The 16,755-nt window shown below is 61.1% G+C and overlaps 2 protein-coding genes across 4 annotated transcripts; one reads left to right on the top strand and one right to left on the bottom strand.

The window, feature by feature from the left end:
* Position 1: 1 nt before the first annotated feature.
* ZSWIM9 (zinc finger SWIM-type containing 9) lies at positions 2 to 5,121 on the bottom strand. Its single transcript, XM_029072899.2, has 2 exons — positions 4,865 to 5,121; positions 2 to 2,582 (listed from the first exon to the last, which is right to left on the bottom strand). The coding sequence occupies exons 1-2, from the start codon at positions 5,098 to 5,100 to the stop codon at positions 728 to 730; spliced, it is 2,091 nt and encodes a 696-aa protein (XP_028928732.1). The 5' UTR covers positions 5,101 to 5,121; the 3' UTR covers positions 2 to 727.
* On the top strand, positions 5,049 to 16,527 carry IL4I1 (interleukin 4 induced 1). Of its 3 annotated transcripts, XM_029073828.2 has the most exons (8): positions 5,049 to 5,131; positions 10,056 to 10,474; positions 12,786 to 12,997; positions 13,236 to 13,348; positions 13,844 to 14,045; positions 14,145 to 14,213; positions 14,589 to 14,725; positions 15,647 to 16,527. In XM_029073828.2, exons 2-8 carry the CDS (start codon positions 10,450 to 10,452, stop codon positions 16,440 to 16,442), a joined length of 1,554 nt encoding a protein of 517 aa, XP_028929661.1. In that variant the 5' UTR covers positions 5,049 to 5,131; positions 10,056 to 10,449; the 3' UTR covers positions 16,443 to 16,527. The 3 variants fall into 3 exon arrangements, with proteins under 3 accessions (XP_028929661.1, XP_028929662.1, XP_028929660.1); XM_029073829.2 differs by lacking the exon at positions 5,049 to 5,131 and having other exon boundaries at positions 9,699 to 10,474; XM_029073827.2 differs by lacking the exons at positions 5,049 to 5,131; positions 10,056 to 10,474 and adding an exon at positions 12,134 to 12,630.
* Positions 16,528 to 16,755: the final 228 nt, after the last annotated feature.

The following is a 16,755-nucleotide window of genomic DNA, read 5'->3' as shown; positions in this document are numbered from 1 at the left end:
GTGGAAACGAAAATAAAACATTTTTATTTGCTGTGGTCACTTGTGACACTTCTACAGACGAGCTGGGGGGGGGGTGTAACCCTCCGCCGCTGCCAGGGGCCCGGATGCCGGGGTTCCCCTCGGCCCTTCGCCAACTCGGTTTCCCGGAGTCCTCCTCCTCCTCAGCCATTCCCCTTTCCCTGTCCTGCCTCAGCAGGCTCTCCAGAGTCAGCGAAGGGAATTGAGGGCGGGGGGAACGGACTCGGGGTTTCGGTCGTCCGGCTCTCCCCCCCCCCCCCCACCCTCCGCTCCAATCTTCCTTTTCTCCCGTTCGGCGCCCGTCCTCCTCCATTCGGAGGTCCCGAGTTCCCGTCCCGACCAGCGGCCGGGGACCCGGGCGTCCTCCCTCCCCGACCGGCCCCACGCGGGAACCACGGTCCCCGGCCGTCAAGCCGAGGACCCAGGAACTCCGGGGGCCCGGTCGTTTCTCACGTGCCCGCCGGAGAGCCGCGGGTCCCCGGCTGCCCCGGCCTCCACCTCGGGGATGCGAGTCTCCCAGCCAACGCCCCACGACCGCTCCCCAGAGCCAAGGACGGAGCATCCCGGCCCCTCCCCGCGCCGGGCGCCGGCCCGCGCTCTGAGGATCCGGACTTGCGGGAGCTCCCGGACCCCGGCGACATCCCAGATCTGCTCCGAGGAGACGACTACCGCCGGGGGCCGAGGGAAGGCGGGCGGGGCCCGGGACCCCTCAGGGTCCGTCTGCCCCGGCCCAGCTGTCCCTCAGCAGCGCCACGTCCACCAGGGCGGCACCCGTGAGGATGCGGGCGGCGAAGAGGTGGCGGCAGGGCAGGTGGCGGGTGGCGTGGATGGAGCAGGAGCAGCGCGTCAGGGCTCCGTCCAGCCGGAACTCCGAGGCCCCGTCCCACAGCGCGTACCCGCCGCCCGCCGCGGCCCGGAACCCCCGCGCCCCGTGCTGCCGGGCGAAGCCCAGCTCCTCGGCCACCAGCCCCGCCCCCTCCGCCCCGCAGGCCGCCCGGAACCAGGCCACCTCCGGCCCCTCGCCCTCCGCCCCGCCCGACCCCCCGGCCTCCCTCCCGGAGGCCCCCGGAGCCTCCCATCCCCATCTGGAGGCCGCCGGCTCCCGTCCCGTCTCCCACCTGGACATCTTCGTCTCCCACCCGGCGGGGTCCGTCTCCCGCCCGGGTGCCGACCCGGTCCCTCCGTGCCCTTTGGCTCCCCCCGCCCCCCGGCTAGAGTCCTCCGGGGACGCCGGCGCGCCCCTCCCGGATGCCCGCGGGTCCCCGGACCCCGGGGGAGTCCCGGCCTCCGGTCCGGACTCCCTCGGCCGCCCCCTCGCCGCCCCCGACTCCCAGCCGGGGTCTTCCGTGTCTCGTCCGGGCGACAGTTCCACCTCTACCTCCAGAGGAGGTGCCGTCCCCCATCCGGTCACCCCCGTTTCCCATCCGACCCTCTCCGTTTGGCCCCCGTCATCCCGGCCCGGCTCCTCCCGCTGGTCGGCGTCCTCGTCCTCGTCGTCGTCCTCCTCCTCCTCCTCCTCCTCCTCGTCGTCCTCCTCCTCCCGCTGCAGGGCCACCAGGTCCAGGATGCACTGGGCCACGGTGGGGGAGGGGCTGAGGCCGGCCAAGAGGCGGCGGCGGTGCTGGCCGACCAGCTCGCAGGCGTTGACGTTGCGCGCCGTCTCGAAGGCCCAGAACCGGGCCCACATCTCGCAGCGCGGCTGCCAGCGCCGCTCGAAGTAGCTGACGAAGGCGGCGGGGCAGCAGGCCCCCAGCTCCCGGCGGGCCCGGCCGTAGGCCGCCGGGGAGGGGGCCCCGGCCAGGCGGCAGAGCAGCGGCCAGAGCCGCCCGTCCTCGCCGGCCCCCAGCTCCTGGGCCTTGCTGAAGAGCGTCTCCAGGACCTGGGCCCGGCAGATCTGGACGCGGGCGTTGGGCAGCAGCTCGCGGACCGCGTCCAGCTGGGGGCCGACCTCGACGCCGACCGTGACGCAGCGGACGCGGGGCTTGACCTCCGGCACGCTCTGCACCAGGGAGGCCAGAGTGAAGCGCAGCAGGTCCGGGGTGGCCTTCTGGGTCAGGCAGCAGGCCACCTCGCGCCCGCGCCCGGTGCCGTCCACGCAGAGGACGGTGTAGAGGTCCAGCTCCTCGTTCAGGCCGAGCATGCGGTCGAAGAAGAGCATGAGCGGGTACCGCCGCAGCAGGGCCATCATGGCCGAGGTCAGGAAGAAGACCGTCTTCACGATCACCTGATCCTCCACGAAGACCAGCTTGACCTTGGCCCCGGGGTCCCCGGCGAAGAGCCACTCCAGCACCCGCAGGGCGTCGAGGACCCCGTGGGCCCGGCTCTTGCAGTAGGACAGGAGGCGGCGGACGTCGGCCGGGGCCACGAACTGCTTGGAGATCTTGTTGGTGGTGCGGACGGGTAGGCAGGAGTTGGCCAGGAGGTAGCCCTTGCGGAAGTAGTAGGCGAACTCGATGGGGCACAGGGCGTGGTTGTGGGCCAGCTGGCACTCGGTGACGATGAGGCGGTCCCGCCGGGGGCTCATCTTGAGGACGATGGAGGCCGTGCAGCCCTTCTGGGGGGCGCTTCGGGGGAGACGGAGACCAGGTCAGGTCAGGGGGTGGCCGGGACCGTCTCCGAGACCCTCCCCCGTCCCGCCGACCCCTCCCCTCTGACCGGCCTCACCCCAGCTCTGCCCCTAACCCAGCAGACGTCTCCCGACGCGGCCCCCGGGCACCCCCCAACCACCCCTCAGGAGGAGCGGCGTGGCCCGCCGGCTGGAGCTCGGGCCCGGGAGTCGCAAGGTCAAGGGGTCTGATCCCGCCTCCGCCGCTTGTCCGCTGGGTGACTGTGGGCCAGTCGCTGCACTTCTCTTGGGCCTCCTTTACCTCATCTGTAAAATGGGGATTAATTCTGTGAACCCCATGAGGGACAGGGACCATAGCCAACCTGATTATCTTGTATCTACCCCAGCACTTAGAACGCTGCCTGGCACACAGTAAGCGCTTAACAAAATACATCAATTATTATTATCACTATTATGAATATTCCCAAACCTCACCCCCTGATTGTTGAAGCCATTCGGCCTGGTGGAAAGAGCAGGGGCCTGGGAGTCAGAGGACTGTTTGGGTGACTCTGGGCGGGTGACTTGACTGTTCTGGGCCTCGGTTTCCTCCTCCGTCAGAGGGGGGATTCAATATTCATTACCTGTTCTCCCGCCTCCATACGCTGTGGGACGGGCACGGTGTCTGACCTGATTCAGACTGCTGTCTCCCCGTCTAGACCATAAGCTCGTTGATGGGCAGGGAGGCTGATTCTTTTGTACTCTCCCAAACACTTAGTACAGCGCTCTGAATACAATAAGCACTCAATAAATGATTATCTTGAACGTTCCCCAGTGCCTGGCCCGATCTAAGCGTTAGGGTACGATGACTATAATCCCAGTGGGCCTCCGATCATCTATCCTAGACCCTCCACCGTCCACCCCAACATCCCCGCCCGCCGCCCTGGACCAACCCCTCCCTCTGAGATCCAGACACCCCGGGGGCAATAAGGTGCTTACTACGTACTACGACTCCTCCTCCTCCGCTAGACACCACGCCTAACCTCTTCTGATATATCTTTTCCTACAGATATAATCCCCAGTCCCCGGGCCCATACCGGCTCCCCTCTTTGCTGGCTGTCTCTGTTGCCGAACTGTACTTCCCAAGCGCTTGGTACAGTGCTCTGCACGCAGTAAGCGCTCAATAAGTACGACTGAATGAAGGAATGACCGGTCCCCTTCGTGCACAAGCCCCATTCTGGTCCACTGCTGCACCCCTGAGAGAAAGAGAGCGTGGCATACACACACATTCTTTCTCTCCCCACTCCTGTCTACTCCAGTACCCCCAGACCCAACATGTTCCCATTCTGCAGGCCGGGTTTGCGATTTAGCACCTTCAGGGTACTAATGTCGTGTGTGAAAGGTGCTGAGGAGCCTCCTACCCAAGACCTGAGGCCCCGAGAAGTGAAGTGACTTGACCAAAGTCCCACGGCGTGCAAGCGGCAGAGCCGGGCTTCGAACCCAAGCCCTCCTGACTCCCGGGCCTGTGTGGTCTATCAGCCAGGCCTTGCTGCTCCCCCATTGCGTAGTGTTCCCTGCACATAGTGAGCGCTCAATAAATAGCACCGATCGACTTAAAGGAGGGTCCATCGTATTTATCAAGCGCTTACTGTGTGCAGAGCACGGAGAGGCAGCGTGGCTCAATGGAAAGAGCCCGGGCTGGGGGGGGGGGGGGGGAGGTCAGAGATCGTGGGTTCAAATCCCGCCTCCGTCGCTTGCCAGCCGGGTGGGCCAGCCTCACCACCTGGGATCCCCTGCAGCGCCTAGCACAGTGCTTCGCACATCGTAAGGGCTTAACGAATGCCATCATCATTCATTCAATTGTATTTATTGAGCGCTCAGTAGGTGCAGAGCACTGGACTAAGCGCTTGGACTGGACAACTGGGCAAAAGCTGGGGACCGTCCCCGCTCGGGGACGGGCTCCCGCTCTAAGCGGATAACAATGATAACGTTGGTCTTTGTGAAGCGCTTCCTACGTGCACAGAGCACTGTTCTAAGCGCTGGGGGAGACCCCGGGGAATCAGGTGGTCGCACGTGGGGCTCCCAGTCTTCATCCCCATTTCCCCGATGAGGTCACTGAGGCCCCGGGAAGTGACTGGCCCACAGTCCCCCGGCCGCCAAGTGGCAGCGGCGGGATTCGAACCCATGACCTCGGCCTCCCGAGCCCGGGCTCTTTCCCCGGGGCCACGCTGCTTCCCAATAACCACGCCTCGATCATCAGGAGGCACAGCGAGGCTTCGCCGACGCTTGTCATCCCGGGTTTACCGTCCGGCCGCCTTGGCGGGTCCGCGCACGTCCTTGCAGACGAGCCTGACGGAGCTGTACTTGAGGGCGTCGACCACGGCGGGCAGGGGCGGGGCGGCGGCCCACTTGCACTTGCTGAGCGGCACCGAGTTTTTGACGAAGAAGAGCACCTTGCGCTGCTCGCACCAGGCGTCGAAGAAGCCGCTGAACTCCTCCCACGAGAAGAACTCGCGCTCCTGCAGCTCCCGCTCCTCCATGCTGCCCCGGGGCCGGCGGGGACCCGGCGCCGTGAGTCCCTGGCCCCTGACGGGCCTCGGCCGCTCGGCCGCTCGGCCGCTCGGCGCCCCCTCCCCCTCCCGCTGCCCCTCCCCCTCCCCCGCCTCCGCCCCCGCCCCCGCCGGGGAGCGGCGCCCGGCCCCACAATGCCCCGCGGCCGCCTCGCTTTCCCACAGTGCCCCGCGCTCGCACCCGGCCGCGCCTCGCTTTCCCACAATGCCCCGCGCTCGCACCCGGCCGCGCCTCGCTTTCCCACAGTGCCCCGCGCTCGCACCCGGCCGCGCCTCGCTTTCCCACAATGCCCCGCGCTCTCACCTCGCTCTCCCACAATGCCCCGCGCTGGCACCCGGCCGCGCCTCGCTCTCCCACAACGCCCCGCGGCCGGGGCTGGGGCGGGGAAGGCGCGCAGGCGCACTGCCCCTCTCTCCTCAGGCCTCTGCCTCTCACCTGATTTTTATAATCATGTTGGTATTTGTTAAGCGCTTACTATGTGCCGAGCACTGTGCTGAGCGCTGGGGTAGACACAGGGGAATCAGGTTGTCCCACGTGGGGCTCACGGTCTTCATCCCCATTTGACAGATGAGGTCACTGAGGCCCAGAGAAGTGAAGTGACTTGCCCACGGTCACCCAGCTGACCAGTGGCAGAGCTGGGATTCGAACTCATGACCTCTGACTCCAAAGCCCGTGCTCTTTCCACTGAGCCACGCTGCTTCTCTATTTTTTCTCTCAATAGTCTTCATTTACACCTCGCACCTGTTTGCACACTCACCCCTGTTTACACACACCTGGTTACACACTCACACCTGTTTGCACACTCTCCCCTGTTTACACACACACACGCCTGTTTACAACACTCGCACCTCTCTGTGCCTCAGTTCCCTCATTCATTCATTCACTAGTATTTATTGAGCGCTTACTCTGTGCAGAGCACTGGACTAAGCGCTTGGAATGGACAAATGGGTAACAGATAGAGACGGTCCCTGCCCTTTGATGGGCTTACGGTCTAATCGGGGGAGACGGACGGACAAGGACAATCGCAAGAAATAGAATCGAGGGGATGAACATATTAAAACGATAGCAAATCTGTAAAATGGGGGTGAAGACTGTGAGCCTCACGTGTATCTCCCCCAGCGCTTAGAACAGTGCTCTGCACGTAGTAAGCACTTAACAAATACCAACGTTATTATTATTATTTACACACTTATTTGGGCTTGATCGCCCCTGAGCGCTCTCCTCCTCCAGGAGGCCTTCCCAGACTGAGCCCTGTCTTTCCTTCCGCCCCTCCTCCCCATTCCCCCTAATAATCATAATCATGTTGGTATTTGTTAAGCACTTACTATGTGCCGAGCACTGTTCTAAGCGCTGGGGGAGATACAGGGTCAGCAGGTGGTCTCATGTGAGGCTCCCAGTCTTCATCCCCATTTTACAGATGAGGGAACTGAGGCACAGAGAAGTTAAGTATTGTTGGTATTTGTACACGCTTACTATGTGCAGAGCACTGTTCTAAGCGGTGGGGGAGATACAGGGTCAACAGGTGGTCCCACGTGAGGGTCCCAGTCTTCATCCCCATTTGACAGATGAGGTCACTGAGACACCGAGAAGTGAAGTGACTTGCCCACAGTCCCACAGCTGACAAGTGGCAGATCCAGAATTCGAACCCATGACCTCTGACTCCCAAGCCAGGGCTCTTTCCACTGAGCCACGCTGCTTCCCTACTCCCTCCCTCTGCTCTACCCATTCGTACATTCAATCGTATTTATGGAGCGCTCACTGTGTGCAGAGCACTGGGCTAAGCACTTGGAATGGACAATTCATTCAATAGTACTTATTGAGCACTTACTATGTGCAGAGCACTGGATTAAGCGCTCGGAATGGACAATTGGGCAACTGAGAGAGACAATCCCTGCCCAGTGACGGGCTCACAGGCTAATCGGAGGAGACAGACAGCAAAATAAAACTGGACAAAACAAAACATCATCAAGATAAATAGTATCATAGAGATATACACATCATTAACAAAATAAATAGGGTAATCAATGATATATACAAATATATATATATATAAGTATGCCCCTTCCCCACAGCACTTGTGCATATTTGTATATATTATTTATTCCTCTATTTATTTTATTAATGATGTATTTGTATCTAGGGTTCTGTTTATCTCGATGATATACTACTACTTTTTTTTTGTTGCCTCCCCGGTTTAGACCGTGAGCCCGTGGTTGGGCAGGGATGGGCTCTATCTGTAGCCCAATTGTCCATTCCAAGCGCTTAGTACAGTGCTCTGCACACAGCGAGCGCTCAATAAATACGATTGAACGAATGAAGCCTTCCACCTTCTCTTCTCTCCCTTCTGCGACGCTAGCATTTAAATCGGCGCCCCTTAAAAATTTAGGTACCTTTCCTCATCGCCTCGCCCCCTCCTACCTCACTAATCTCACTCATTCAATCCTATTTCCTTCGATTCATTCATTCAGTCGTATTTATTGAGCACCTCCTGTGTGCAGAGCACCATACTAAGCGATGGGAGAGTACGATTCGACAAGATGAAGACAATCCCTACCCCACAACGGGCTCACAGTCTAGGAGGGGGACAAAACAACACAAGTAGACGGGCATCGCTACCATCAAAATAGATAACCGGAACCATAGATAAATGCACTAAAATGAATAGAGCAATAAATATGTACAAATATAGGCAAGTGCTGTGGGGCGGGGAAGGGGGAAGAGCAGAGGGAGGGAGTCGGGGCAATGGGGAGAAGAAGCAGAGGGAAAGGGAGAGCTCAGTCTGGGAAGGCCTCCTGGAGGAGATGAGCTCTCAGAAGGGCTTATTGGGTGCAGAACGCTGTACTGAGCGCTGGGAGACAATACCCAGAGGGGAATTAAGCACGTTTCCTGCACACATCTCCCCCGCTTCCTCAAAAAACCTCCAACGGTGGCCAATTCCCCCCAAATCAAACTCCTGACTGTCGGCTTTAAATGGCTCGATGGGCTCTCCTCCCCTTCCTAGACCTTGCTCGGACAAACAACTTCTCGTTCACCTCCTCCCTTCTGCCTGGGAGTGCCCCGTTCGTATCTGGCCCGCCACTGCTCTCCCCTGCCTTCAAGACCCCTGCGCTATCTCTTCCAGAAGGTCTTCCCTGATTAATTTCTCACTTCCCCGATCTAGAACCAACTGGCAGTTCGGCACTTTCATTCATTTCAGTCGTATTTATTGAGCGCTGTGTGCGGACCACTGAATTAAGCGCTCGGAAAGTACTTCCACCCACCTGAGCACTTTGATCTTCAAGTCCCTTCCCCCTACGCCCACCTCACCCTTATATATACCCTGTTGTTTCCTCCTACCTTTATTTGACTTCCTCCTAATTTATGTTGGGGTCTCCGGCTCCCTCCCCCACTTGACCGATAGCTTCTTGAGAAGCAGTGTGACCTAGTGGAAAGAGCCCGGACCTGGGTTCTAATCCCGACTCTGCCACCTGTCTGCTGGGTGAACTTGGGACCAGTCACTTCACTTCTCTGGGCCTCGGTTTGCTCGTCTGTAAAATGAGGATTCAATATCTGTTCTCTCTCCCACTTCGTCTGTGGGCCCTGCGTGGGGCAAGGACTGTGTCTGACCTGATTATCGGTACCTTCCCCAGCGTTTAGAACAGTGCTTGAAGCGTCATACCAATATCTGTGGTATTTGCTAAGTGCTTACAATGTGCCAGGCACTGTACTGAGCGCTGGGGTGGATATGAGCAAATCAGGTTCAACTCAGGCCCTGACCCACGAGGGGCTTAGGGAAATTGACTCCTAAGTTATCCTAAGCACTTAGTACAGGGTAAGCGCTCATGGCTCAGTGGAAAGAGCAGGGGCTTGGGAGTCAGGTCATGAGTTCGAATCCCGCTCCGCCACGCGTCAGCTGTGTGACTGTGGGCAAGTCACTTAACTTCTCTGTGCCTCAGTTACCTCATCTGTAAAATGGGGATTAACTGTAAGCCTCACGTGGGACAACCTGATTAGCTTCTATCTACCCCAGCGCTTAGAACAGTGCTCGGCACATAGTAAGCGCTTAACAAATGCAAACACTGATATTATAAATAGTATCGCATTGCCACCTCTGCTCTACTGTACTTTCCCAAGCGCTCCACGCATCGTAAGGACTCAGTAAATACCTTTGATTAACCAACCCTATTGTGCGGTTCTTTCCCAACGCTCAGTACAGTACCCTGCGCACAGTGAGCGCTCAATCGATGCCACCGATGGATTGGTTGGAGAAGCAGCGTGGCTCAGTGGAAAGAGCGTGGGCTTTGGAGTCAGGGCTCATGAGTTCGAATCCCAGCTCCGCCAACTTGTCGGCCGTGTGACTGTGGGCAAGTCACTTCACTTCTCTGTGCCTCAGTTCCCTCACCTGTAAAATGGGGATTAAGACTGTGAGCCCCACGTGGGACAACCTGATTCCCCTATGTCTACCCCAGCGCTTAGAACAGTGCTCGGCACATAGTAAGCGCTTAACAAATACCAACATTATTATTATTATTATTATTGTCTGGGCCCCGGGGACTCCCGGATTACCTGTCTTCTGGCCTGGACTCGCCCACCCCAGCAGACCCGCTTCGTGGATCCAGGAGAGCCCACCTCCCAAGCCACCCATCTTTGACGCTTCCCCCGGCTGCCAGCGCTCTTCCTCTTGGGATGGCCGTCCCCGCCATCCCTCGCCGTGTCGTCACCCGTACTGTCCCTTTCCCTGCCCCGAATTTCCCCTCCCTTTCCCTGAATTCCCCCACCCCCGATAACCGTGAAGAGCTTTCCATCCCCTCCCCTCCGCCCCCACTCGGCACCACTTCCTCCGATCGTCCCCTCCCGGCTGACTCACGCCCAACCTTCCTCCACCCTTTTTCTGCCCTCTTTTCTGGTGGGATTTTCCAAACCGTCTTTTCTTTTGATTCACCAGCTGCAGCCAGAATCCCTGACCTCCGGGAAAGGGGCGGGAAGGTGGGAAGCTCCCTACGGTTCCTGGAATCCAGCTCCCAGCGGTCAGTGGGACCAGTGCTCCATTCGTTCCCTGGAATCCAGCTCCCGACACCACTGGGACCAGTGCCTGATTTGACCCTGGAATCCAACCTGCCAGCAGTCTCTTGGACCTATGGAGTCTCTCCTCGCCCTAAGCGTCGACCGTAGCTGTAGTCACTCACGTTAGCGTTGGAATCCAAGGGTCTGGGAGGCGAGGGGAGCTGGGGCCGCTTAGCCCATCGGCCTCTGGGACCACAGCGGGTCTCAGGCTTGGAACTGAGGCAAGTTTAGGGGATCGTCATCGTCATCATCGTCGGCATTAAGGTGCTCTTACTATGAAGAGGGTGCTGTACGTGGCAGGTGGGTTCGCACCAAAGGGATTCCCGACAGTCTATCTCCTGGAGAAGCTTGTAATCGAGGAGGTGGGGGGACAGAACAGGATCAGAGATAGAGAGGCCGCGAGAGAGATCGTCTCCTTCAGGAGGCCTTCCCCAGTCGACCTCTGGTCTCCCCCCGCCTTCTGTCTTCCAAAGGCCATTTCTGCACTCCCGCTCCATCCTAGCACTGACCGTTCCCCCGGACTCGTAGCTCTTCCGTATCTTTCCGTCGCTTCCCCCGTTAATCGATGTTCGTGCCATTCTCCTCCGCCGTCTCGTTAGCTCCTTCTGGGCCCTGTTCTCTTCTGAGCGCCGGTGTGGATGGAAGCAAATCGGGCTGCACACAGTCCCTGTTCCACATGGAGCTCACGGTCTTCAGCCCCATTTTACAGATGAGGCAACCGAGGCCCAGTCAAGTGACCTGCTCAAGGTCACTAAGTGCTTCGCGTAGTGCTTTGCAAATGGTAAGAGCTCAATAGGGACGCCGGATGGGCGGATGGATGGGTCAGAGGATGTCAGGTGGTGGAGTTTTCGTTTGAGGAAAAGCACCACAGGCAACCATCGGAAGTTTTGAAGTGGGGCAAGGGTGGCAATTTTAGCTCACTGAGGCTGGTGGGAGGCGTGGTGTTATCCGAGGGAGAATGTGGGGTAGAGAAAGACTAAGACCCCATGGATGGGAGAAGAGACAAAAGGAACTGTAAACGCAGAGATGGACAGTCGGAGGGGCACAGAAAATCATGTCATTGGTGGACGTGGCGGGTGGGGGGCCGTGAAGACCCGAGAGGATGACAAGGAGATGATAATAATAATAATGGTGGTTATTTGTTAAGCGCTTGCTATGTGCCAAGCACTGTTCTAAGCGCTGGGGGGATACAAGGTGATCAGGTTATCCCACGTGGGGCTCACAGTCTTCATCCCCATTTTCCAGATGAGGAAACTGAGGCCCAGAGAAGTGAAGTGACTTGCCCAAAGTCACACAGCTGGCAAGCGGCGGAATTAGAATCCACGACCTCTGACTCCCAAGCCCGGGCTCTTTCCACTTTCTACTGCTTCTCATAGATGACTGTGGTAGTTCATTCATTCACATCAAGCACTTACTATGTACCAAGCTCCAGTGTAGATTCAGTCACCCGTCCGGTGTGCAGAGCACTGTACTGAGCGCTTGGGAGACCACGATGTAACAACGGACACATTCCCACCCACGACGAGCTCAACAGTCTAGATGCAGGATAAGCAGGTTGGAAAGGGTCCCTGTCCGTAGGAGGGATAACGGTAATCGAACCCCCATTTTACAGACGAGAAAACCGAGACTCGGAGAAGTGAAGCGAGCTGCCCGAGGTGTCACAGCAGACACGTGGCAGAGCTGGGATTAGAACCCAGGTCCTATGACTCCCGGGTCTGTGCTCTTTCCACTAGTCCACACTGCTCACAACGTACTCTCGGGGAGGGGGACCAAACGATAACGGCGGGATCTATTCAGCGCTTACTAGGAGTCAAGCACCGGGGCGGACAGAAGCTCATCAGGTCGGACCCAGTCCCCGTCCCTCACAGGGCTTACAATCTTCATCCCCGTTTCACAGATGAGGCTCCGAGAGGCCACTTGCCCAAGGTCACGCGAGAGGCGAGTGGCAGAGCGGGGATCGGAACCCAGGTCCTCGGGACTCCCGGGCCCGGGCGCCGTCCACCGGGCCGCAGGGATCCGGACCCAGAGACCGACAGAAAGTCCAGGCCTATAATTTCGAATGGGAGGGAACGGAGAGCCGAGTGTGAAAACTATGACTTTAGACGAAGGAAATCACCGGCCCTTTTTCCGAAGACCCGGGCCGACACCCCCTCAGCTCACGTCACTCTTAAACTCAAGCAGTTTCATTTCCCCTTTGACGGCCTCCCAGAAAAAGACGGGAAGGGAAGGAGAATAGGGCAGACGGGGGCACCGAGTCAGCCCGGGCAGTCGAAGTCCGGGCTCAGAAGCATCTAAAGCCTGGGACGAAAGGCGCTCACACGGGGAAGGCTGGGAGGCAAGTAGGGAAAGCGGGAGTCCCGGCGTCCGAGGCTGGCAGAGCCCGAGTCGAGCGTGTGGAGCAGGGTGAGGCGTGGGGAAGATGTGCCTCCCTGGCCCCGGAGCCACGATCCTCTGGGGTAAGATCCCGGGGAAGGCGGAGGACGGATCCCCGGGAGTAGGGCTTGCAGCGGGGGAGAAGCCCCTCTCTCCAGGGGCCCGGGACCGTGGGGGGGGACGGAGAGGAGTCTCCCGGAGGGCTTCCCGGCCTCCATGCCGTGCCCCCTCCCCGCAGCCGTCCTCCTGATCCGCGGGGCGACGGAGGCCGGAGACCAGCTCGGGGACGACCCCTTCGCGAAGTGTTTCCGGGACCCGGACTACATGGAGCTGCTGGACACGCTGACGCACGGGTTGAAGAACACGACCCGGCCCCAGCGCGTGGTCGTCGTCGGGGCCGGCGTGGCCGGGCTGGTGGCCGCCAAGGTCCTGGGGGACGCCGGGCACCGGGTGAGGGGGCCGGGGGCACCGGGCGAGGGGAGGAGAGGGGGCCGAGGGGAGGGGAGGGGGTCGCGGGCCGGCCGCCGGCCGGGGCGGGGTCTCACTTCACTCCCGGGTGGGGTCCGGCCTTGACCGCCAGCCCACGGGCCCGGGCGCTGGTCGAGCCCGCTCCCCAGGGGAGGGAAGCTGGAGCGGATTGGGCACCGCCGTCCACACTCTCAGCCACCCCTCTGGCTTCCCACCGAAGGTGACCCTCCTGGAGGCCGAGAAGAGAGTCGGGGGCCGGATCCTCACCTATCGGAATGAGACCTCGGGGGCCCTGGTTGAGCTGGGAGCCATGAGAATGCCCACTAACCACTGGTGAGACACCGACTCTGTTCCACACACCATACTGAGCACTGGCGGAGATCCAAGCCAATCGATTTGGATCAAGTCCCCGCCTCACGTGAGGCTCACGGCCTTAATCCCCGTTTTCCAGATGATGTAACTGGCGCCCGAGAGAAGCCGTGTGACTTGCCCAAGGTCACACGGCAGACGAGTGGCGGAGCCGGGCCCGGAACCCAGGTCCTTCTGACTCCCAGTTCCGCGCTCCATCCACCGGGCCGCTCCGCTCCCCCACCGATTCCGTCTCCGGGCCCCCCGCCCGGCCTCCTCCTCCTGCCCTCGGACGCCGCGCTTCGGGGCGAGGCGCTAGGCCCGGTCACCCCGGAAACGCTCCCGGGCCCCTCCGGGAAGCGGGGCGGCCCCCGGCTCGGCCGGGAAGAGGGTCCCCGGGGTGGACCGGGGGCCAGAGCCCCGGAGAGGACCTCGGCCGGAGAGCCCCCTGACCCCATCTTGTTCCCCTCCCGACCCCAGGCTCGTCCGCACCCTCTGCTCCAGCCTTGGCCTCTCCCTCGTCCCCTTCAGACAGGTCGACCCCCACACGTGGTACGCGGTCAACGGGGTGAAGCTTCGGACGTACGAAGTGGAGAGGAACCCCGACCTGCTGGGTTACAGGCTGCGGCCGCGGGAGCGGAAGAAACTCCCCGAGGACCTGTACCGGCTGGGACTGGAGCCAGTGAGACTCCGCACCCGTCTCCCTCCCTCCCTTCTTCCCTCTCCCTCCGCAGCCCCTCTTCACCTCCCCAACCCGCTAACTCTCCCTTCCCCCACCTAGGCCGTCCAAGAGCTCAAACGCTTAGGCTGCTCCGGGGTCTTGAAGAAATACAACGCTTACACCCTTGAGGTAAGGGAAGGGGGATCCGGGGACCCAGGCCTCCCTCCCTCCCCGGCTGGACCCCCTCCATCCGACCCCACCGTGGTGGCGACGTCGGGGGCTCGAGGGCCGAGGCGAGGGGAGGGGCGGGAGGGCGGGGCCCGCTGATTCATTCACCCCCCCCCCCCCATCCCCACAGCACAGATCGGTAAATTTATTTACCTATTTATATTCATGTCTGTCCTCCCCGCTAGACCGTGAGCTCGCTGTGGGCAGGAATGTTGCTTCTTGTACTCTCCTAAGTGCTTAGTGCACAGCTTCGCGCACCGTAAGCGCTCAACAGATGCGACTGAATGAACCGCCCCCGCCTTACTCCGCACCCCCATTTCTCTCTCCACCGCGCAGGGCTACCTCCTCGGGGAGGGGAACCTCAGCCGAGAGGCCGTGCGGCTCCTGGGCGACGTCCTCGGCCTCGATGGCTTCCTGGCCCTGAGCTTCACCGAAGCCCTGAGGGCCCACGAGGCCCTGAACGACCAGCACAGGTTCGTGGAGCCGGGGGACGGTTGTGGGGGGCGGGGGGAATCAATCAATCAATCAATCAATCAACAGTAGTTATGGAGCGCTTACTGGGTGCAGAGCACCATACTGAGCTCGTGGGCTTAGCCTCATCTACCGACTGCGGTGTATTATACTCTCCCAAGCGTTTAGTATGTGCGGTGCACAGTAAATGCACAATACCATATAGAGCCCGGGCCTGGGAGTCCGAAGGACCTGGGTTCTAATCTCCGCTCCGCCCCTCGTCTGCTACGTGATCGTGGGCAAGTCGCTTCACTTCTCTGTGCCTCAATTCCCTCATCTGTAAAATGGGGACAAAGACCGTGAGTTCCACGAGGGACAGGGCCGTGTCCAACCTGATCCGCTTGTTACCTATCCCGGCGTTTAGAACAGCGCTTGACCCAGAGGAAGCGCTTCACAAATAGAGAAGCAGCGTGGCTCACTGGAAAGAGCACGGGCTTTGGAGTGAGAGGTCATGGGTTCGAACCCCGGCTCTGCCACTTGCCAGCTGTGTGACTTTGGGCAAATCACTTAACTTCTCGGTGCCTCAGTTCCCTCATCTGTAAAATGGGGATTAAGACTGTGAGCCCCACGTGGGACAACCTGATTCCCTTGCGTCTACCCCAGCGCTTAGAACAGTGCTCGGCACATAGTAAGCGCTTAACAAATACCAACATTATTATTATTATTATTATTATTAAATGCCATCGATATTATTAGGATGATAACGACGATGCAATCTGTGAAGCGCCGTTCCAAGAGCTGGATACGATGTATCTGGTAGACGTGTTCACTGCCCACGAGGAGCTTACAGTCTGAAGGAGGAGTCGGGGGGTGGGGGGAGGAGGGAGAGGGGACGAGCTGTTGGTACGCCCGTCCCCACCCCGCCGCCTCTCTCCTGCCCGCAGGTACCTGCGTGTAGCGGGGGGCTGGGACCTCCTCCCGGGCTCCCTCCTCCACTCCCTGTCGGGCCCCGTCCACCTGGGCGCCTCGGCCCTGAGCGTCCTCCAGGCCCGCTCCGGCTCCGGCCCCGGCTCCGCCCCCGCCTCCGTCTCCTTCCTGGACCACGCTTCCCGGGAGCGGTCCCTCCCGGCGGACCGCGTCCTGGTGGCCACCTCGGCCCCGGCCGCCCTGCGCCTGGCCTTCGACCCTCCGCTGAGCCCCGCCCGGCGCCACGCCCTCCGCCGCCTCCACTACGTGGGCGCCACCAAGGTGGCCCTGGGCTTCCGCCGGCGCTTCTGGGAAGCGGAGGGGATCGCCGGCGGCAAGTCCGTGACCGACGGCCTGTCCCGGGCCGTGTACTACCCATCGGACAGGGTCCGGGGCCCCGGCGGGCTCCTGCTGGCCGGCTACGCCTGGTCGTCGGCGGCGGAGGCCTTCGCCGGGCTGCCGGCCCCCGAGGTGTTCCGGCTGGCGCTGGCGGAGCTGGAGGGGCTGCACGGCGCCCAGGCGCGGGAGCTGTGGGACGGGACCGGGGTCGTGCAACGCTGGGCCCAGGATCCCCGCAGCCAAGGCGGCTTCGTCGTGATGGAGCCCAGCGGGGCCGCGGCCCCGGGCGACGAGGACGGGGCCTCGGAGGCCTGGATCGAGCCCGAGGGACGGGTCTACTTCGCCGGGGAGCACGCGGCCTTCCCTCACGGCTGGGTGGAAGCGGCCGTCAAGGCCGGGCTCCGGGCCGCCCGGGCCATTCACCGGGACGCCTGACTGGGGCGTTCGTCGAGCGCTTACTGAGCGCCGGAGCGGATGCAAGAATGGTCGGGTTGGACACGGTCCCCGTCCCACGCGGGGCTCGCCGTCTCCATCCCCATCTGACGGATGGGGTAACCGAGGCCCGGAGGAGGAAAGTGACCTGCCGAGGTCACACGGCGGACGGGCGGCGGGGCCGGGATTAGAGCCCGTGACCTTCCGACTCCCGGGCCCGGGCTCCGGCCACGGCGGCGAGGACCGCCCCCGACACGCTAAACCCCCCGTTCCCCTGTCCATCCTGCTTCCCGCCGGGTCGCCAGCTTTCCCTCCA

This window comes from Ornithorhynchus anatinus, chromosome 10, assembly GCF_004115215.2.
Source record: "Ornithorhynchus anatinus isolate Pmale09 chromosome 10, mOrnAna1.pri.v4, whole genome shotgun sequence".
Lineage (NCBI taxonomy): Eukaryota > Metazoa > Chordata > Mammalia > Monotremata > Ornithorhynchidae > Ornithorhynchus > Ornithorhynchus anatinus.
Note: the sequence above shows the minus strand (reverse complement) of the source record. Positions and strands in the feature narration are given on the sequence as shown.